The 23361-nt window shown below is 40.5% G+C and overlaps 1 protein-coding gene across 1 annotated transcript in view; it reads right to left on the bottom strand.

Annotated features, from left to right (window-relative positions):
• The window catches only part of LOC120550766 (S-adenosylmethionine synthase-like), a 40825-nt gene that overhangs the window by 8751 nt on the left and 8713 nt on the right, over positions 1–23361 (bottom strand). Inside the window, exons 2-4 of the mRNA XM_039787600.1 lie at positions 1780–1857; positions 1374–1496; positions 68–180 (exon numbers count right to left, since the gene is read on the bottom strand). Of these exons, the coding sequence (XP_039643534.1) occupies positions 68–180; positions 1374–1496; positions 1780–1857 (314 nt within the window). The remainder of the gene's footprint in view (positions 1–67; positions 181–1373; positions 1497–1779; positions 1858–23361) is intronic.

Raw genomic sequence — 23361 nt, 5'->3', positions numbered from 1 at the left:
CAAAGTCAGTTTCTGGTAAGATACATGCTTTCAAGTACTTTATATAAGACTGTTTTTTGCAGATGACCTGGTCTCCAGCTCCAATGTCATCCTCCAGACGATCAACATGAACTCCCTGTGCGATGTCGGGGGACTGCTCCTCGAGGGCCACCAGCACGTTACAGGTCTTATAATCAAAACCTGGACAGACCGAGAGAATGAGAGGGGGACATGCAGGGTTTATTTATTTATAGATATTATTATCAGACTTGAACAATACTCTTTGACAAAGGTCCAAAGGTTAGTTTCATCAATAAATGGTGATGCTGGAGCAAGAGCAGAGTGCAGGATCTTATGCGAAGTGTTTCTTCGTATAGATATTTTTATGAAACAGCTGGATAATACATTTCAGCGCAGTGATGAGAACCACAGTTAAAGGGAAAGAAAAACAATAGTAATTGTCTTAAAGGTGCCCTGCCACACATATTTCATGACTTTGTGGTAATGTCTAAGTTCTACCATGGACTCTGTAACATTTTTTTGTGGGAAAAATACCTTGGTTTACCTTGTTTCAAGCCATTCTAGCGTGGTATAGAAAGCCTGCAGGAAGACTCAGCTCGATTTGTGCCAGTTCTCATTAATATTCAACGAGCTAAGCTTCTTGACTCTGATTGGCTAACAGCTAGCCAATGAGAGCCTGGCTGTCAGAATCCTTTACCCAGCCCAACTGGGCGAGCTCATGAATAGTAATGAGCTCAGGCAATATGATGTCAGACTGACCAGCTTTTGTAATTGGCCTGATTTCTCTGCTTATTTGTTTTCAGTGGCTAGTGCTGACAGAGGAGGTAGCAGTTCATTTTCACATTCACAACATAACACAAACACATATGGACCTGACATGTTTCAAAAAATGCAAGTAAAAACGGTTTTGTATGGCAGGGCACCTTTAAATATTGTTCTGTGTATCTCAACAGGTCAACGGAAAAGAGAGCCATACTTTGCTTCTTCTTCTTTGTTTTTTCCAGCTGTACAACATTTAAACACACATACATACACAGAACAAACAAATAAAAAGTTTCAACACTCAGGCATACTGTACACACATCGAACCGAGAAAATAAATGAGATTTAAAGAAGGTTAAAAGGAACTGCCACTTGCTTTACTTATTGGAATCACCTCTCAGAGAATATTTGATCTTTTCCAATTTTAGGAAAAACATAATATCTCTGAGCTACTGACTGTGGAATTTTTCATTAAAGAACTTTGGTTTGGTTCCTGTTCTTGTATACAGACATTGATTTCCAGTCCAGTCCTCATTCATGCTTATGAATTCAAGCTATTGTTTGGAGGAACGGGTGCGGAGATGTAAAACAAAGCTTTTGGTTCCCCTCACCTTTGTCTGAGTTGTCATATCCGATGTCTCGGATGGTTTCTCTCACCACCTTCTGGTAGTCCACGTGGGCTCGGGACGTGATCTCCCCACAGAGCAGCACCATGCCGGTCTTACACACCGTCTCTGTTTCAACACACAGAGGACATCACACTGCAGGTTTGTCTTGATACCATAAAGTTGTCAGACTGAAGTAATCTGAAGTAAGTGAGGTTTATTTAGAAAGTCAGTTTTCACAATTCCATCTGAAGAATAATTGCTTGCAGTGTTGTCATGCCATGTATGACTTTAAAGAGTACTCCAGAGTTTTTGCATCACCTTCCTAGAACTATTCCCCTCGTTCTTCTTGCTTGTTCAAACCTGGCACCTATATTACCCACAATGCAACTGTGTAGCCTATTGCACTCACCACAAGCCACTTTGGCGTCCGCGTCCTGCTTCAGGTGAGCGTCCAGCACAGCGTCACTGATCTGGTCACATATCTTATCTGAAGAACAAAAGATTTTTAAATACGTTAACATCTGTTTGTGTGCCAATCTGTTCCCTCGTGTAACCTTCTGCTGCACATTCCTCATCTGGGCCGAGCCTGAAAATATCCCGTTTCACCGCTCCGTCACAGGACTACACATCACTCTTATTAGGAGCTGCAGCGCTATGAATAGACTCAACCTTTTACAGCCGTGACGCCCCCAATATAATGAAATTGGTGTTCGTGACCTGACTTGTTCTCTACCCCGACCCACCTTCAGACCCTTTTTCTGTGTTCCAGGTACCAAACTCACTCAGTAATGTCAAAACCATTCCTCACTCTAGAATATGTTATTTCATTTTTTTTCTCCTCAACTATCTGGCGACCACCTAGAATTTTCTTGTGACACTCTTGGGAGTCCCGACCCCCAGGTGGAGAACCACTGACAACTCTGACAACTAAAGTTATGTTTCACACAAAACATGTGATCACTAAAATTAATCTCTATCAGTGAAAAAAAGAGAATATTAAAACCTATGTCCAATGCAAATCAACTTGTTTCAAGTTTTTTCGAAAAATCAAGTTTAATTTTCCTTAGTTCTAATGCAGCAACATGTTTTTTTATTCTTGCTTGTTTCAAGCACACATTTAAACATACTGATTTAAATTACAATCAAAAATATTAAAAATTATAACCAAATTGTTGTATAAGTTTAGCATCAAGGTGTAGAGGTGCCGCAGCTTTGAAAGGTATGTATTATGTCACAAATCTTTATATATTTTTTTTAAGATTCTTTTTTGGGCTTTTCTGCCTATATTTTGACAGGACAGCTAGGTGAGAAAAGGGGGAAGACATGCAGGAAAACATCACAGGTCAGATTAGAACCCTGGACCTCTGCGTCGAGGTATAAACCTCCAAGTAGGCTATACGTGCACCTGCTCTACCCACTGAGCCAACCCGGCCACATGTCACATATCTTTTTGACCAATAAGAATGATAAAGGTGTCATTTGTCCTAACAGGTGCAGCTGAGCTAACAATACATTCAGAAAGATGAGGATCAGTCAGTCTAAATTTTAACAGTTTTCCCAATCCAGCGACGTGCATGTTCACACCAAAGAGGTGTGACCAATTGGAAAAATCTACCAGAACTGCATATTTTACATAAGAGCAAACTATAATTCCACATAAATATGAAGAACACAGACACGGTTTTGCAGGTATAACTCAATACAGTCGCTGCTTCCTAAACCGGGAAGGAAAGCCAGCAAAATAGCAGACGCTGTAAATGTGTAAATCACAACTCTTAATCAATGTCACTTCCCCATCAGTCAGGACCAAGTTCTGGCTATATTCTGTGTGCTTTCATCAACGTTTGTTGCTCTAGCCTTTTTATTTCAGTTGCAACCCTGGCAGTGGTAAGTGATGAAAGCAAACAAAATGTAGGCTAACACGGCGATTGAACCCGTAACCAGTAATCCACCGTCGTGAGACACACACAACCCTGGGTTGAAACTGAAGTTGCCTCGTTAACGCAAACTCCTGCTTCATAGTACAGGCCTCTGCTGTTTCCTGTAACTTTAGGTTGCCAATGGATTGAACTACATCCTGGAAATGATCCTGGCACTTACAGAATCGTGCAAGACAGACAGCACTTACAACAAGCCATGTTCTTTCCAGCCTCAACCCAAGGCAAGTTTAGGATTTCAGGTTGTTAATGAAAACCCGCACCTTAAAGCCCAATACTTGTCTGCCCCAGTACATCAATGTCAAACGTTTAACATGATGCACTAATTGTTCTTTTTTTATATTTCAAGAACTTCAGTGCAACTTTACAGTTTATGTAATCTCTTGGGAACATTCACGTGTAATTACTTGGGAAGCGTGTGACCCCTACCACTGATTCTGACTAGTGTGAAATAAATGTAGTATTGAATCTTGTTTCTGATATGGAGCTTTATTAAAATGGGCCACTATCAACACCCTGTACTGATCATGAATGGTGACTTCATTGGCTCACACGTGTGTGTGTGTGTGTGTGTGTGTGTGTGTGTGTGTACATTTTACTGTTACGACTTAATCCTCCAGTTGTCCTCATTGTTTGGTGCGGGTTTTATTAAACTGTACAACATGTCAAAAGTTTAACGTGGCTTAAACAAATGTCAAAACACTGGGAAAAGTGACAAGCTTCTTACGGTTTAAATTTTTACCCAGAAAAACAAAGTTGCGTCGCCGACAGGAAGACAACGGTTCAGTAGACTCTACCGTTGGAAGGGTTATTTTCGCTCACTGAAGAAGGGAGCGCAAACCAGGGACTGGAGTACTACTTTATACATGCAGTGTATATGTAGCCATGTTTACTTTTACTGTGATTAGGCTTACTGTTTTACTTATACTTGGCTGTTGATACCAAATAAAAGTTGCCTAGTAATGGGGACACTGGCGGGATTGACATCACTCTGTCTGGCTTGTTTTACTTGAAGTGGTTTCTTTTTTTTGGGGAGGGGGGAGAATGCATTGATTGCAGGGCTTGTCCAGACAATACTTAGTATTTAACTTTGTACATTTTGCGGTTACTTTGTTTGTTACAAAGATTATTTCTCTGTGGTATTAATAGGCTACATTTAAATATCTTAGATGACTGGAGAAGGGAGTGCACTAAGCTGCAAACCAGGAATGAAACAAATTATAGCTTACATTTACTCTTATTACTGTAACAATGTTGTATATTTGTGTACTTTCTAAACCAAAACACAAAAAATTAAATGCAGCTGCAGGGCTGTCTGCATGATGGCCCACCCAGCAGGCACACTGAGTGACCCAAATCAAACACACCTAATGTCTACCCATAGATGTATAATGTCTACCATACAATAGAAGACTCTGAAAAGACTAAGTTTTATGACCGCCTTAAACCAAACGATGGAGACGACTGGAGCGCCCAGACTCTAGCAAGACTCCAGTCTGCAACGGTGGAGTCGCTTGAAAGTTCGGCATAAGATGATGCGTAAAGTGGACTAGCTACATGTGCATGCTAGGGTCTGACCATAAGGTCTCACTGACATGCCATTATGCTAACATGCTACAGTGGATCCTCCAGCGGTGGGGGATTTGCTGAGAAACTTTCCTGCTGTTTGTGACCGCAGAGCTTTATTCAGCTCAACAGAACCGGTTAGAACCGGTTCAGGAGCCCAGAGAGACCCGGGACTGGTTGGACAAAAGTCGCACACAGACAGGTGAGTCCCACAACAAACTTGTGTTGGTGTTGAGGTGTGTAAAAACTGAGCAGCTGTGTTTTGTGTTTGTGGCTGCAGTAAAGTTTGTCTTTACATCTCAGTTGTTGCCTTGGTGATGTTTTATTCTGCTGAGTGACACGCCATTGCTTTATGTTAACATTTAGCCTATAGGGCTGCAACCATTGACTGTAAATATTAACGGCAACTACCGATTATTTTCACAGTTGATTAATCTCTCATTGCCAGACCTTCCTCCACTGCGCTGCGAAGGAGGGTCTGGCTAGTCCACACAGCATTCCGGATGCGATATTACAAATCCCACAATGGCCACGCCAAGACAATAGCATATATTGGCCAGGCGTCCATGAGAACGCAAGGTAACGTAACCCCATTTGTTCAGGTGTTATCGCCTGACCAATCAGATATCCTAACCTTAACCACTCGAAGGGAACCAACCAATCGAGCTGCTTCGTAGGGCGGGTCTTGGCGTGGCCATAGTGGGATTCGTAATTTTGCTTCCGGGATGGGAGAAAAACTTGCTCTGGTTTATTGGCATTTCTTTAAACCAATCACAATCGTCTCAGGCTCGGAGCCCTGGCGCCTCTGCAAAATGGCCTCAGGAAGGAACTTGTTTTGGTGGAACATGTGTACGTTCAAAAGTTGTTTTAGTCGAGCAACAGAAAACTCAGATTGGACAGATAGTCTAGCTAGCTGTCTAGATTTACCCTGCAGAGATCTGAGGAGCAGTTAATCATAAATCAACCGGAGTTTAGAATACCAACACAAAGAAAGAGGAAGGTGACGGACATGCGGCTGAAAAGAGTGACATCCGGCGGAATTTCCCAATTGCACCTGACTGCAGTACGCAGATCGGGGTTGGGCCAAATGTGGGCGGAGCTAAACGTTTGACTCCGTGGGCGCGCCATCTGGTGGCGGACATCAGGCAGCACATTCTCAAACGTCAATGCAACACCTTTATAATATATATTATAGATTATAATAAATAATGATATTTGAATTATAGATATATAGATTATAATAAACAATGATATTTGAATTGTAAAAAGGAAAAAAGAAAGGGGTTGGATTTAGGAAAAGAAGAACGGGAAAGCAAACATGACTCCGGAAATAAGCCCTGGTCTCTGGGAACGCCGACAACAACTGACGGTTGTTAAGGCAGAGGCGGAGTGGTAATCGGAAAGAGTCTGGCGGACTAACCTGCCGGCTGCCTGCCCGCGAACGGACGCTGGCTGCCCGCGAACGGACGCTGGCTGCCGGCTGCCCGCGAACGGACGCTGGTTGCCGGCTGGCTGCCCGCGGGACGGGCGCTTTGCGCGCACGAACGGACGCTGGCTGTCGGCTGCCCGCGAACGGGCGCTTAGTTGCCGGCTGGCCCGCGGACGGACGCCGGCTGCCCGAAACGGACGCTGGTTGCCGGGCTGGCTGCCCGCGAACGGACGCCGGCTGCCCGAAACGGACGCCGGCTGCCCGCAAACGGACGCCGGCTGCCGGCTGGCTGCCCGGGGACGGAGCGCTGGCTGCCGGCTGCCCGCGAACGGACGCTAGCTGCCCGCGAACGGACGCTGGCTGCCGGCTGGCTGCCCGCGGACGGACGCTGGCTGCCCGCGAACGGACGCTGGCTGCCTGCCCGCGGACAGTACGCTATCTGCCCGCGGACGGACACTGCCTGCCGGCCGGTGGCCTACATAATTTCCCGGTAGATGTTTTGGTTCCACTCCGCCGCTGGGTTAAGGAAAGGATAACGGGGAAAGCAAACGTAATTCGCGGGAAACGAGCCCATGTCTCTGGGGGACGCCAACAACGGACGGTTGGGTTAAGAAAAACAACAACGGGAAAAGCAAACTTCAAACGCGGGAAAAGATCTCCGGTCAGCTATTTCACGTGTAATTACTTGGGAAGCGTGTGACCCCTACCACTGATTCTGACTAGTCTGAAATAAATGTAGTATTGAATCTTGTTTCTGATATGGAGCTTTATTAAAATAGGCCACTATCAACACTCTGTACTGATGTTCATGAATGGTGACTTCATTGGCTCACAGATATGCCGCTTCTGAGTAGAGTAAGTGGAGTGACCTGCACTCATTCATTATTCCAGTGAGTGACTGGGGCAGCTTGTGTATGTCTTGGTAGCTGTGTGGTGGCAAATTTTATTTTAACCATTTGTTTAATGATATTAACCATTGGTTTGATTGTTTTAGAACACAACAAGATTTAGCTTCTTCATGTGTAGATTCAAAAGGCTCCAAGTGAAATAGCTGGCAACCGTGAACTATAGCCCAGTAGAGTTATTTAGTTCTACTAGCCTGAACCTTCTCACATTGTTGTCTTTTGCTTAGATAGAAGTGGAGAAGGCCGATGATTGTTTACGACAGTGAGAACTACGTAGGTTTCTGTCTCCTGAGATAAACTGTTGTTTAGGCTAATGTTAGGAACAGAGAGCAAAGAGGAAGGTGAGACAATGGTGTGACTGTAATGATGTCCTCTTTAACTATGGCCAGGCTAAAAGATAAAGTTAGAGGGGTGGCTTAACGGACTTTCTTCACTATATGATGTTTGGATGTTTAGACTTTAGGTTAGAAAGACATTTTCAGTTGTGCTGCGTGTACCTTTGAAACTGTGTTTTCTCCATTTGCAAATGTAAATAAATACTCAAAGACCAAACTTTGGTTTAATTCTCAAACAGTCGTTGTTCGTTTTGATTTTATCATGAATATCACTAACTCTGCTGCTTCAAGGAAAACTTCCACGACAGTTTGGCGTTGTCTCGGCAGGATGGATGAGTTAACAGAGAAAAGAGCTCCGTTGGGTCGCTGATGACTGGCTATCCAGGGATCAAAAATCACCTGCCTCATACCTCTAAACCTTTAAAAAGGTTTTTCAGAGAGAAGAGGGTTAGGACCGCGGAGCGCTCTTGACTGTTTTCCACTCCGTCAAAAACGAACGGAGAGATTTCAAGCAGCACGGTAAGATAAAATTGATTAATTACAATTGGATTGCGAATTCAAGGTTTTGAACAAACATTCTAAACAAGCAACTGTTGCTAAACGAATTAAGTAATGAATAATTGGCGAAATCATTCTCTTAACTAAAGAGAATAAATGAAACTAATTCTGACTTTTGGGAAGTGAGTAACTGGGTATTTTTTGGGTCAGATAGGACAAAGATATAACTGGGTTACGAGTGACATCCTTTAACAGACAGACATATTTCTGATTATTTCTTTGATAAGGGTGTGACCATAGATTACAGAAGAGACAGGCTGTGGACTGTCAACAAAGTTAGTTTGATAACTAACAAAAGGGTCTGAAGACCAAAACAATTACAATTGAACAGAAATAGTCTGAGAAACTATTAAATAAAAAATAAATTAAAAAAATAATATATAGTCTGTGACAATTTAAAGAAGCTCTTGACTATTTATAAAAAAAAATGGTCTGTGACACTTTAAACAAGCTCTTGACTATTTAGAGACGGACTGCAGAAGACATAAAATAGTAAATAGTCTGTGACACCCTAAGCAGGTTCTTGACTATTAAGCGATTTTTGTCTGCAGGGCTGTCCCGGGTTTTTACGAAGGTTTGCTGAAGAAATAACCTCGCTTTGTGGTGACGATCACATTGAAAAAATAAAAGCTTCTGTCATCATGGGTAACGAAACCATCGAAGCCCTTTGAAGCATCTGGACCCATTGTGGGTGAGATGTGTCAGAAATATGGACCGGATTGTTTGAGATGTCGGTTATATTGGTCAAAAAGCTTTGGCTTTCCGCCAAATGGATCTCTAAGTCTAGTAAAGCTAAGGATGTTAAAACACGCTTTAGAAGAAGTAGAAAGAAAATGAATGGGAAAATCAATAATTAAGACAGAGGATTTAAAGCTACTGAGTACAGGAAAAACAAAGAATGTTTTAAAATATAGATAAAACAGTGATCTAGGGAAATAATGCAAACATACATGCACCAATAACCTCATCAGTTCTAACCAAAGCCCATTTCTGAGCTTTCTCTAAAAATCAGGAAGACAAGCTGGAGAAATGGAGGGACGAAGAGGACACGGAATCAACTCTGGGACAGGATCGATAGCATCCGTCACACCTGCATCGGGTCGAAAGACCAACGAGTACGTGAGAAAACCATGTTTGAAGCGTTTGTCTGCATGTTACAACAGGCTGGTGGGCAACATATGGAGCGCGGACCCGAAAAAGGCCGCTCCCACAAAGGACGTGGTCAAGCCAGAGAGAGGCCCAGGCGGGTACCGTGGGCAAAATGGTGAGCCCTACAACCCAGACCAGTGTTTGTACTGCAAGGACTTTGGACATTGGGTATGTAACTGCCTGAAGAAAAAGTAAAAAACACCTCAGACAGAGAACAACACTTGTCCCTCTGATTGACTGAGTCCAAAAAGCTGATGAGGAAGGTAGTGCTACCACACACACACACGCTTCATGCAATGAAAAAATGCTTTGCACTGATACACTGGTTTTGTTTTTGCTATTAGGGACAATTGATAGGTTAGAAAGTTCTGAAAAATAATCTATTCAGTTAAACCATTATAGTATGTTATCTTCTGAAACCTACAAGAAAATGCCTCCTACTGAGTGTAAAGTTAAAAGGGTTCCACTCACATAACTTGATTATTAGAGCTATAAGATTTGACACTGAAGATTATTTGGTTATTCTATTTGGTCAATTGGGGCTGCAGGTCAAACGGTAAGACAACAATTCTCTGTTCCTCTCTCCTGTACATGGGAAAAACAATTCTTGGTGTATGAAGGTTCCACCGACTGGCTGAGACTTTTGACCGACACAGCGGCATTACACGCACAACTGCCGCCGGAGCGGTGGTTGAACTTTGGGAAGCCCATTTCAAAAACTTATTTTTGGGTGGGCTGCTCCCTGACATTCGAGCTCACGTGGAGAAGACATGCATTGGATTGCAAGATTCAGCTCTGACGGAGATTGTTAGACATGCCAGACATGCTGAGAAAATCATGGCTAACAGGAAAGAAAAGGCAGAAAGGAAAAGACTACAGAACAATGACAATGCACAGCTGACTCTCATGAAAACTGTAGCAGCACTGTCCCAAGAAAGGAGAGGTGCTGGCAGAGGAGCTTTCAGAGGCCCAAATAGAGGGGTCTTCAGGGGCAGAGGAGGCAAAGGCAATGGCAAGGATCGGGCAGTGATTAGAGACACATGCTTCAACTGTGGCAAGAGAGGACATTGGTCCTATGACTGTCCTTTCCCCAGGAGGGATTCATCCGAAGAACAGCACAAATGACCCTCGGCAGTATGCAGATTGACAGAAGGTGGGGGATGGAGTTGGTGGTGGGACTAAGAGACTGGAGGACGTTTGCATCTTTTCAGGAGGGTAACATGAACACACGTACATATACATGCTTGCAATGAAGACATGCTTTTGCACGCTGCAACACTCCCTACACGATAGACAGATCAAATTAGACAAAACTACTGCACATTGAATAGAAACAACTTTTGGAAAATAGCTCAATTTATTCAATGTATTTATGTGATGAGTATACAAATTGCCTACCATGGTGTTAATTATACAAGGGAAGAAAATTGGATTTTTAGTTGATTCGGGAGCAACAATTTGGGTTTAGTGAAGATCTTTGTTCTTCAATCAGAAGCTCTCTGGTAAACTAGTTTTTCCTTAGAGAAGTGATTAGTAGAATGGTGAACTTTTCTGGGATCACCATTCTTATGATATGTGTGTATTCAGATCCTTAGGATCCTGAACTAGATAAGAAAGGAAAATGTTCATTGTTTCTTTCTCCCTTTTCATCTGAGTGTCCTGAAAATTTGTTATGCAGATTGCATTTGAAAATGTCTGTTTGAAATTGAAGACATTCTTTCACCCACGGGTCTTAGGAATGTTTATTCTTTTGCCCACTGGCTTTAAAGTTGTGGGTTTGAAAAAAATCACTCTTTGGCTGACATATTTTTGTTGCAGCCTAAAAGTACGCATTTGTTTACAAATTATAATGGAACACGTACCATGTCAGTCTGTTAATCTCCTGACTACGGTAAAACAAATTGGGACACCAGTAGTTAAACTTAAGGAATCACAAATATTACATGCATTCCTTTTGTCACCTTTTGACCCTGATGAAGACTACGTTGAAAGTTTTTTTTTTTTTTTTAACAAATCAAAGGACGAGCATGAGTTCTCTTTTGTCTACTGGCATATACACATGTCCAGTGGCTGTCACCTTGACTGATAAACTACAGAAGTTTTTCAGAAATTCTAACTCAAAAGCTCACATTCATGTTTCTTTGTCTCCAACAGAAGAGGAGACAGACCTAGGACACCTTGTGACTATTTGTAAAATTGACTGACTGGACTGACACTATTGATGATGTGTTTATTTGTCTCCATCGACAGGAGACTATAGAAAACCTATACAACAGCGTATGCCTTGTATTCACAAGCATTCACATATTCAGTGAACGTGTGACTACAAATAGATGCATATTCACACAGTAAAAACCACATTTTTATCTACTGATGTTTCACCACTTTTTGTCTCAGGTACAGCGTTATCTCTGGGCAAAACCCACGAGTGTGACGTGGATTGATTGACAAATTGTTAACCTGTAGTCATCAAGCTGCGTTCGGACTACAGGCCCCAGAATACATCAGTACACGCTAAAACAGGAAGTAATCGACAGAAATCCGACCGTGTTTTTAACTCTTTATTGACGGATGGGGGTTATAGTTCCATGTTTAGATTCTCCAACACGTGCACTTATTTTCTCAAGTAACATAAATAAGAAGAATGATTTTTATTATGAATGTTAAAGTTTTGTTTCATTCAGGACCTTCGAGCAGTAAATGCAGTGGGTCTATGTGGGTCTATGCTCGAGCACCTAATGTCTCCCACAGCTAAACATAACATTCTGATCAGGGAATGTTGAAGGTTTTCATTCTCTGTTGTTTCGTCTAACATTTTTCTTTCCTCAGTGTTCCAGCAGAAAAGACAGTAAATATCGTTTTATAGTCTGGGTGATGGTAAGCTGTACACCTTGACACACCTTTTATGAGGAATACATTGAGTTGTTAATTAATGATGCCATAAATTACAAAAAGAATAACAGTGTGTTTATGTACCCTGGAGAAATCCTTCTTTCTTTGAGAGAGGACAGCCAGAGGAGGAGACACACACACACACACCACACAGAGATAAGACACAAGCTAAAACCAAACATGAGTAGTACAAGTGAAATTTTGGTTTAAAGAAATGATTTTGATATACATTTTTGTTGAATGTTATATGATATGATGCTTCCCATAACAGGTAACGATTTGGATAAATAGAAGGCTAAAAACTTTAAGTTGTAATGATTCTTGGAACTAGCAGGTAGTAATTAGTGTTACTTTGGTTTGTAAACTGGAGATAAAAAAATGACATAAACAATGTATTTTGGGTAATTCGTTTTAGTTTAATGGTGATATTGAATAAATGAAGGTTTAAATGAGATTTAATCCTAAAAGCAGTACATTTCATATCATACTCTAATGAGTTTTTGAGTTGCTATGTCACCAATTGTCTAAACTACATTAGTTGATGTTGACGTTGAAACACTTTACTGAGGTGAAAATTCCCCTAAAGAAATTATTCATTGAACTTTGGTTACTGATAAACAGGATTTTCTGTAAAACCTAGAACAATGTTAAGGATTAGTATATTAAACAGATTATTTATATTGCTTTTGAGTCATGAGCTTTGTCATGTCTCAAATAGGAGGGATATAGTAGCAATGATAAATAAGGGGTTTAATAAAGAGGTAAGTGGTTTAATAAAGTAGCAAGGGAAATAAATAGTGTTAAATAATTTTTCTAAAGACGTTTGAAACATTTGTTGTGACATCACTGTAGCTCCAGTTTAAAAGACCTTGGATAACCAAAGTGCTAGAATAGTTAACAATTGTACATTGAGAAAATCTGCTTAGCTGAGAACAAAATTGACAAAATTGATAGTTCAACTGTAAACAAAAGGATCATCTACCCCCTGATTGACACAGTAGTGTAAGGGGATGCAATAGTAATTGTTTTTGTTTTATTGGTTCTGATTTGCTCCAAAGAATTTTGCTCTAAAGATTTTCTTTATTTAGACATACGTAGGGAGAGGCCCATAAACAAAAACACCTATTTCTCCCACGGCAGTATAAGGGAAATGATAGGTTAGGTTATTATGTGAGAATTTTCTTCTGCTCTTTTGGCCGTAAGAATCCAGGTGTCAAGCATGGGGATTCTGTGGTGATAACAACTTCAGGAGGAAGGATTGGCAAATAGACGGTGACCATTGAGATCGTTCCAGTGACACAGGGCAGTGAAAGGTTCCAGGGAGAGTCACCTGGATACACGCATCACTACAAAAGGTTCCAGATGTGGAGAAGAGGACAGGTTTTTCTACAACCGGCAACAAGTGACGAGCAGATCCTCTGCTGAGTCACCCACGTGCCATTTCTGAAGCGACAGGGAAAACTGGAGTTTTTCTCACTGTTTGCAACACATTGAGAGAGGAGAAAAACGAGAAGTTTTTCCAAGGAGGAAAAACCAGAAGCTACATACTGGTATTGTAGCCTGCTGTTTAAAATCTTTTCAGAAGACAGCAGTGATACTGATCTCTTCTCTGACAACCACACATACATTCTCTGACAGTGACAGCAGAATACACTTCACAATTGCAGAGGACACACCACCTCTCTCTCTCTGAACGAACACACACACTCACTGCACATTCTTTTGAGGAGCATCTGACATTCCTCTGTGACTCAGTGCAGAGTGCTCTGAACACACACACACACACACACACACACACACACACACAGGAGCAGATGGACAGAAAAGGACTGAAATAGGTACCCTTCAAGAAGAACAAGGGGGGTTTTCCACATTTGTAGTGTGTTTATTCTTCATTACTGCATTTATGATTTTCTATTGTGTTTATGGTTTTTGCATTTTTTTTTTTGATGAGAGAAAAGTATGATAAATCACGTGTAACCATTTCTCCCAATATTTGCATACAAAAACACTCTAGGAACAATAGTGAAGAACATGGAGAAAAAGACTAGTGATGTGTTCACTGCTTTGCATATCAATGAGAAAATGGTGGTTGGAATACAATAAGTACTAGTACAGAGCTAATATTACTGTAATGATTAACTTACGTCCACTCTTATGTTCCAATAAGAGGCATTAGGATGGTTGGTATACGAATGCTAAATTATTATTATACTAAATTGGGGCTAATTAGGGGTTTCGTACCTTATGTGGTTCCTCATGACCACACAAACTCAACTGATAGATTGATGAAAGAAAGTAAATTATTCCTAAACAGCAATATTGTTAATATTGAAGTTAAGTATAAAGACCTAGGCCATTTCGTTGTGTGCTTTAGAACTCAGGAAAAGTTCCTTGTGGATCTTTTATTACATTGAAGTAATTTCACTTTCCACATTGACGACACACAGACTCCACATTTGACTTAGACTCTTGAAAGATTATCTAATAGATGCATTTTCTACTAAAGTATGACTTGGTTTAGTTAAGAAATGTATGCGTGATGTAGGTTATAATGATTTTTGTTCACTATTTCTTCGCTCACAGAAATAAGCTATTTCCAGTGAAACTACACACATAGAATAACTGAATTTTATTTGTGCTCTGACAGCACTTAATGATGTTAGAGACAAGGGGGGGGTTAGTTTTATTCTGATTCTTCTCAAACTTTCACTCTGTGAGAGCTTTGATAATTGCACTGAGCGTGCTTCAATTGATTTATATTAAAATAACCAAAGGAGGGAAGCATTTGATGCTATTGGATAATTTAATTATCAGCTTTATGGAAAATTTGACTTTGCTGTATGGGTTTTCTGTACTTGGGGTTTAACCATGGGTTGTCAATGGACATACGCATGGGTAGATATGAAATTAGTAAATGTTCACACTTCACACCAGGTTACTTTAATGGTTAAATCCATAACACATTCTTTACACAAATTATAAGGCACTAGTCTGATGTGACATTAACCAGTGACATTAAGGTCCAGGGATTTTAGCAGATTATGTTTGGTCTTCGGATTTGTTTTTTTTGTATTGTTTGCTAGGTCGTTACCCTAATCAAGAAAAAGAGTTCACTTCATTCTTATGGTAAATATGATTGAGCCTTCTGACGTATTCCGTCTTTCTGAATATGATAATAATTTTTGGACACCGTCTCTGATACTGTGTGAGATTGATTCTTGCTACTATCTAAAAGAGGTTGTTTTTGTACCTTTCCATTTAACAAGTAAGAAATAGACATGAACATCCATAGGGTTGAATCTTTAAAAGTAAAATTTATTTTTGTGATTATTTTGTAATCAAAAGGGTGAACTGTGGTAGCAAATTTTATTTTAACCATTTGTTTAATGATATTAACCATTGGTTTGATTGTTTTAGAACGCCACAAGATTTAGCTTCTTCATGTGTAGATTCAAAAGGCTCCAAGTGAAATAGCTGGCAACCGTGAACTATAGCCCAGTAGAGTTATTTAGTTCTACTAGCCTGAACCTTCTCACATTGTTGTCTTTTGCTTAGATAGAAGTGGAGAAGGCCGATGATTGTTTACGACAGTGAGAACTACGTAGGTTTCTGTCTCCTGAGATAAACGGTTGTTTAGGCTAATGTTAGGAACAGAGAGCAAAGAGGAAGGTGAGACAATGGTGTGACTGTAATGATGTCCTCTTTAACTATGGCCAGGCTAAAAGATACATTTAGAGGGGTGGCTTAACAGAGTTTCTTCACTATATGATGTTTTGATGTTTAGACTTTAGGTTAGAAAGACATTTTCAGTTGTGTGCGTGTACCTTTGAAACTGTGTTTTCTCCATTTGCAAATGTAAATAAATACTCAAAGACCAAACTTTGGTTTAATTCTCAAACAGTCGTTCGTTTTGATTTTATCATGAATATCACTAACTCTGCTGCTTCAAGGAAAACTTCCACGACAGCTGTAAAACTCTGCTTGTGTCACACACATGGCCTCTTTGGAGATGTGACTACACCTCTACACTGCAACCATGATATGGACTCTGCATTGACACAGGGCTCATACAGATTCAACTACCCAGAAAAGGCATGCTTTTCCTTTTTATATACTTATGTACATTTTCCTGTTACCACTTAATTACAGTTTAGAAGGTTACCACTTAATTACTGTTTAGAAGGATAATTTCTACTCTGATATTGAAATCTCTATGAGTAAATCTTTTGGATCACTGAAGAAGAGTGCACAAACTGCAAACCAGGGGCTGGAGTAATACTTTATACGTCTACTGTAAAAGTCATGTTTGTGTACTTTTACTGTGGTTAGGCTTTTTTTTTTTTTTTTAACTTATACTTTACTTACTAATGCTCCACCTGGCAAGTACACTGTGACCCAAATCAAAACACACCTGAGATGATTCGTGATCTAGAGGTGCATGCTGGGGTCTGGCTGTCGCTAACATGCTAACAGTGGCTCCTGCTATAATTGCTGCCAGGACCTTGAAGGTCTGCTGTAAAGCTCTACTTGTGTCTGAGACATGGCTGCTATAATGGAGACGAGACTACACCTCTCCACGCTGCAACACCGTCTCCAGAAGGACTCTTCATTGAGGCAGGGCTTGTCCAGACAATACTTTTTTTTTTTTTTTTTAATACTACAGTTCAATGGCCTTTCTATCCATTGTATTTCTATGGTTTGTAACTTCTAGGGCTGCTCGATTATGGAAAAAATAATCACAATTATTTTGGTCAATATTGAAATCCTGATTATTTAACACAATTACTCATTAACATTGGGATATAATGGATAGTGTCCAGGGTATAATCTGTTGGTGTCCTTTATCTCACAGAAAGTCTTTGGATCAGAATAAAATCTGTTTTACTACTGTGAGTCGGTTCAGCTTTACAGATATCACACATATAACGTTACACAGCTAATGAACAGTTCCACAGACATAACACAATGTGCATCTCACATCACATGTTCACTCACTATGACCAGTAGTACTGCCATTACGAATCATTGGGCCAAAATATCAACAGCAATGTCGCAGCAGTGGTCTTATTTGCTAGCTAACCTTAGGAAAAATCCAGCACATAGACGGTACCTTAGAGTAACGTTATGTGAAACAGGTGATTTAACATCCCTGCTCATTTACATACAGTTTAACAACCAAGTTAAATGCTGAGGGAACAGTACTATGTTTTTTCATGTTTTTGAGCAGTATGCCTATGCACCCCCAGCGTGTCGGGGGAGGACAACGTCTATAGACAGTATACTACAGCGGAGGGGGGGGACAACTGAGTTGGTTTTGCCTTTTTTTGCTCACCTAACGCTGCTGCTGCCATCTTTACTCGCGCCTAGTTTTAAAATTCCAGCGGATGATATGTACACGTCTGACTGGCTTCGGGAGGGGCGGATGTCGAATGCTCGTGTCATTCAGAACACAAGACAAAATAAGAGTGTTCTTGCAAAACAGAACATGGCAAAATAATCGTTTTTTCTCGATTATACTGTTTTGGTGATCGTTGGGAGCCGAAATTGAAATCGAAATTCAATTAATTGCACAGCCCTAACTTGTTCTCTACCCAGACCCACCTTCAGACCCTTTTTCTGTGTTCCAGGTACTAAACTCACTCAGTAATGTCAAAACCATTCCTCACTCTAGAATATGTTATTTCATTTTTTTTTCTCCCCAACTATCTGGCGACCCCCTGGAAAAAAATTTGCGACCCTCTTGGGGGGACCCGACCCCCAGGTTGAGAACCACTGATCTACTGTACTCAAACACTTTTCCTTACACATTTTTGATAGTGACAACTAAAGTTATTATGCTTCACACAAAAGATGTGATCACTTTATATGAAGCATCGCTCGGTGCACGAAATCCCCTTCTCATCAAGTCATTTAGTCCATAACAAAGTCCTAAAATGAATCTCTATCAGTGAAAAAGAGAATATTAAAACCTATTTTCAATGCAAATCAACTTGTTTTCAAGTATTTAATATAAGTTTAATTTTCCTTAGTTCTAATGCAGCAACATGTTTATTTTATTCTTGCTTGTTTCAAGCACACATTTAAACACACTGATTTAAATTACAATCAAAAATATGAAATATTATAAACAAATTGATGTTGTAGTTTTGCATCATGCAACATGCAGGAAATTGTCACAGGTCAGATTTGAACCCTTGCCCACTGCATCGAGGTATAAACCTCCAAGTATATGTGCGCCTACCCTACCCACTGAGCCAACCCAGCCACATGTCACATATCTTTTTGACCAATAAGAATGATAAAGGTGACATTTGTCCTGACCTAACAGGTGCAGCTGAGCTAACAAGAGATTCAGAAAGATGAGGATCAGTCAGTCTAAAGACACCCACAGAGTCCTGGGACGAGGTCTAATCAGCCAGATTAACTGAAAACACCTGTGTGGTGTTCAGGGCCTTTCAGTTCAGACGTTCATGTGTTCATCGACAGATAGGAAACAGGTGTGTGTATGTTGCTCTACATAGTATATTAACTCGGCTGTGAAGGGGAACCAGGCCACTCAGAACCGATAACAGGACTCCTAATAGCTACCGCAGAACAACTTGTTCGGTTCATGATGTTTGTCTGGTTTTGTGTTGTCGTTTGTGCTTTGACCGGTCGCTTTGTAACCGAACAATCTCCGATTGACGGTGCCTCATATGAAGTCCCGGTGAACGACCCGAATGTTTTAGACGCAGCACGGTTTGCTGTGGCTGAATTCAACAAAGCCAACACAGAAGAGCTGGTTGATTACACAATTGTGAATATAACATCGGCTGATATTCAGGTAACGTTACTACTTATTCTAGTACGGAAGAGGATTAGGGCCAATGTCAAATGTATTTGAGTTTAGAGTTGTGACTTTAATCTTTAGAACTCAAATACATGTTTGACATTGGCCATAATCCTCTAACCTAATCAATGATCTACATTATTTTATGATTTAACCTCATGCCTGTGAGTCCTGAGGCCTGTACTATGAATCAAGATCAACATGCCCTGGCTTTCTTTCAGTTACTTTTGTTGCTTTATCCTTTTATTTCAGTTGCAACCCTGGCAGTGGTAAGCGATAAGAGCAAATAAAAAAAAATATAAAAACATAATTCAAACAGATGAGCGCATTAGCAACACATGGCTCAACAAGCCGACAAATAGCCTATACGTTAATTCCCTCCGTGATACACAACCCTGGGTTGAACCTGAAGTTAGCTCGTTAACACAAATCCTGCTTCATAGTACAGTCCTCTGCTGTTTCCTGTAACTTTAGGTTGTCGAAGGATTGAACTACATCCTGGAAATGATCCTGGGACCTACGTGCATGACACTCGGCGCTGCTGATAGCGAGACTGGCACAGCCACCACCATTGCTGACAGCGAGAACAGCACCGCTACCACCACTACTACTGCTGCTAGCGAGAACAGCACTGCTAACGGCACCGCTGCTGATAGCGAGAACGACACCGCTGCTGCTAACCAAACCTGTGACTTCCTCGCTGACCTCAAGGCAAGTTTTAAGATTTCAGGTTGTTAATGAAACTCAGAAGAAAGACGCACACCTTAAAGCCAATACTTGTCTGCCCCAGTACATAAATGTCAAATGTTTAACATTATGCACTAATTGTTTGCCTTTTTTATATTTCAGGAACTTCAGTGCAACTTCACAGTTTATGAAGACTTTCAGAAACCTTCACGTGTGCTTTCTCAAAATGAGTGTAAGCCTACTACTGATTCTGACTAGTGTGAAATAAGCTTATTGAATTGTATTTCTGAAATGGAGCTATTATTAAAATGGGCTACTATCAACACCCTGTACTGATGTTCAATCATGAATCTGTGATTTCATTGGCTCAGATATGCTTCTGCTAATGGAGTTGAGGAAGTGCATTGACCTGCTCTCACTACTTGTTAAAATGAGTGACTGGGGCAGCTTGTGTGTGTCCTGGCAGCTGTGTGTCCCACACATGGCCGCTGGCGACATGACTACCCCTCTCCCAGAGGTGGGTAGAGTAGCCAAAAATTTTACCCAAGTAAAAGTACGGTTACTTCAGAATAATATGACTCAAGTAAAAAGTAGTCATCCAAATAATTGAGTAAGAATAAAAGTACTCGGTGAAAAAACTAAAGTACTGAGAAACTTCGGATTTATTTTTTTAACCCAAGCATTTAATCGGATGGACAAAATACTAAATCATCTTTAGGCAAATTATAGTTCATCAAATTAAATAAAATTAATTACAAGAGATTAAAATAATACAGGTAAATTCAAGTACTTAAAAAATAAAATCCATAAAATGATACATAAAAATAAGCACAAGTAACATAAATTTCCAAACCTACTTTTTTTTTTTTTTTTTTTTTTACAATTCTCTGCAGGCAGAACTAGAACAAGGTAATGTAGCTGCTGTTTGGCACTTTTACTAAGGTAAACATGCTTTCATTATGAGGCCTGGACTACGAAGCAAGATTTGGCGTTAACGAGCTAACTTCAGGTTCACCAGGGTTTTCTGTATCGAAGGTGGATCACTTGATACCGGGTTCAATTGCCGTGGTAACTCATGCTATGTTGGAGATCAGAGATCAACCGGTGTTAAAGCACCGCCTACTGACCCATGAATACTCGATTGATAACTGCGATCACCGTTCTTAGATCAGGCGGAGCTCGGTGCGCAGAGAGAGACTGGATGAGTGCGCTCATAAAAGTTAAAACATTTAGAGACAGACAACGCCGTAAACATTCCCTGATGGGTATATTTATGAAATATATAGATTTGAATGGGAGGGAATTACATATCGGCTATTTATCTGCTTCTTGAGCCAATGTGCACAGCGGTTTGAATTATGTTTTTTATATTTTTTTATTTGCTCTCACGATCGCTTCCACTGGCAGGATTGTAACTGAAATAATAGGCTAATTACGACAGTTTATGGAAAGGACGAGTGTAATTATGGTCAGATGTTGGTCCTGACTGATGGGGAAGTGATATTAGGCTCGTTCGAGATGAGCCAGATCTGCGCAGAATCGATCACCGGCGATCGGCGCCCAATGCATGCCGGTTAGATTTGTGTCCGACTTGATCCCGACTTGCTCTGACGTCATGCACACGTGGGCAACGATAATCTCACGAGACCAAGGCGGCCGCAGTTCTGAGACGCAGGTAGCGCAGTTGCTTTTCTCCAACTGCAAGAGCCAGGCAGACGCAGGTGGACCCAGGGCATGCTGGGAAACGCCGGCCTCTCAGCTGATCGAACAGCTGATTGGTTCAGAATCGACTCAGCATGATGACGTTTTATATAAACTTTTTATTGATTTTGAATCGGAGGGATTTTAACTGCGATTTGTCTGATTTAAAAGCTGATTCCTTACAGAACACATGTTGTGAGGCTGATAGTTGTGTTTAGAAGTCAGAGAGACTAAATCTGTTCAGATTACAGATCACCTACAGTCTGTTGTTAATTAAAATCAGCAACAGATCGCATGTAGAGAATTTTGACAGCTACTCTGTCATAATAAAACCAACTGGAGACTGTGTAGGAGCTGATATATGGGTCTGATAACGTTTTATTAAATCGGAATCGGACCGCCAGTGTTTGTGTCACTTCCTGTTCAGCCTGAAGGCTGCTGGAGTCAGCTGGAAAACTGTCAGACTTGAGAGCGGACTTTTGTCCCCGCCCCCCCGCTACTGCCGCCTGCTCTCGTCTACTTTACAGACGAGCCTATTGATAAGTGTTGATTTACGCATCAGCGTCGCCTATTTTTTGTTGCCAGCTGACGAGACTGCACAACTACGTTTGATTGGTGAACAGTCACGTACGTGGTAGAGCCTTTGGCGGAAGTTCTTTTTTTTTTTTTTTTTTTTTTTTTTTTTTTTTTTTTTTTTTTTTTTTTTTTTTTTTTTTTTTTTCTCTCTTTCTCTCTCTCTCTTTCAAAATAAAACATTAAAACGAGGCGTACGCGGGGGAATACAAACAATGACACGTAGAATACCAAAGAGGTAAAAAGAAAAGTAACGAGCTCATTGTAGCCTAATGTAGCGGAGTAAGAGTACAGTTTCTTCTTCACAAATCTACTCAAGTAAAAGTAAAAAGTATAGTGATTTAAAACTACTCCTAGAAGTAGAATTTTTTCGTTACTACCCACCTCTGCCCTCTCTACACTACAACCATGGTCGTAAGGACTCATTGAGGCAGGGCTCTTACAGATTCAACTACCCAGACAAGGAATACTTTTCTCTTTTATACATGTGTACAGTTTGCTGTTATGACTTAACCCTTCCATTGTCCTTGGGTCAAACTTGACTTTTTTTTTTTTACGTCTAAAATGTGGGGTTCTTTCAACAAAATTGTCAACGTGGATGGTTGCGTACAACACTCGTCACAAGGAAAATTAATGATCAGTTCACTAGGCTACTTTCATTGAATGTGGGTGTTTTCAATTTAACATTTGAAGACAAAGTGACATGTCGGAAAGGTTCAGAAACGTGGCTTAAACACTGGGAAAAGTGACAAGCTTAATTCTTACGGTTTAAATTTTGACCCAGAAAAACTAAGTTGCATGGCCAACAGGAAGACAACACAAGGGTTAAGTAGCCTCTACAGTTAGAAGGTTATTTCTACTCCGTGGTATTGAAACCTATGAGTAAATATTTTGGATCACTGAAGAAGAGAGCACAAACTGCAAACCAGGGGCTGGAGTAACACTTTATACATGTAGTGTAAGAGCCATGTTTGTGTACTTTTACTGTGATTAGGCTTACTGCTTATTTACTTATAGTTGGCTGTTAATACCAAATAAAAGTTGCCTAGTAACGGGGACCTGGCGAGATTGACGCCACTGTCTGGCTTGTTTTAATTTAAGTAATTTTACCTTTTTTTTGATAAATGCATTGATTGCAGGGCTTGTCCAGACAACTAATACTTCTTTTTTTTTTTTCTTTTTTTTTTTTTTACTTTATATTTTGCTGTTACTTCTTCAGTATTGTTACAAGGATTATTTCTCTGTGGTATTAATACATTTAAATGTGTAAATATATTAGACCACTGGAGAAGGGAGTGCACTAAGCTGCAAACCAGGGGTGAAAAAAATTATAGCTTACATTTACTCTCATAACTGTAACAAAGTCGTATGTTTGTGTACTGTATAAATTGAAAAAAACAAAAACACCCAAAATACAATGAATAAAT

Source organism: Perca fluviatilis, chromosome 21, assembly GCF_010015445.1.
Source record: "Perca fluviatilis chromosome 21, GENO_Pfluv_1.0, whole genome shotgun sequence".
NCBI lineage: Eukaryota > Metazoa > Chordata > Actinopteri > Perciformes > Percidae > Perca > Perca fluviatilis.
The sequence above is the reverse complement of the archived record's forward strand: the minus strand, read 5'-3'. Positions and strand labels throughout refer to the sequence as shown.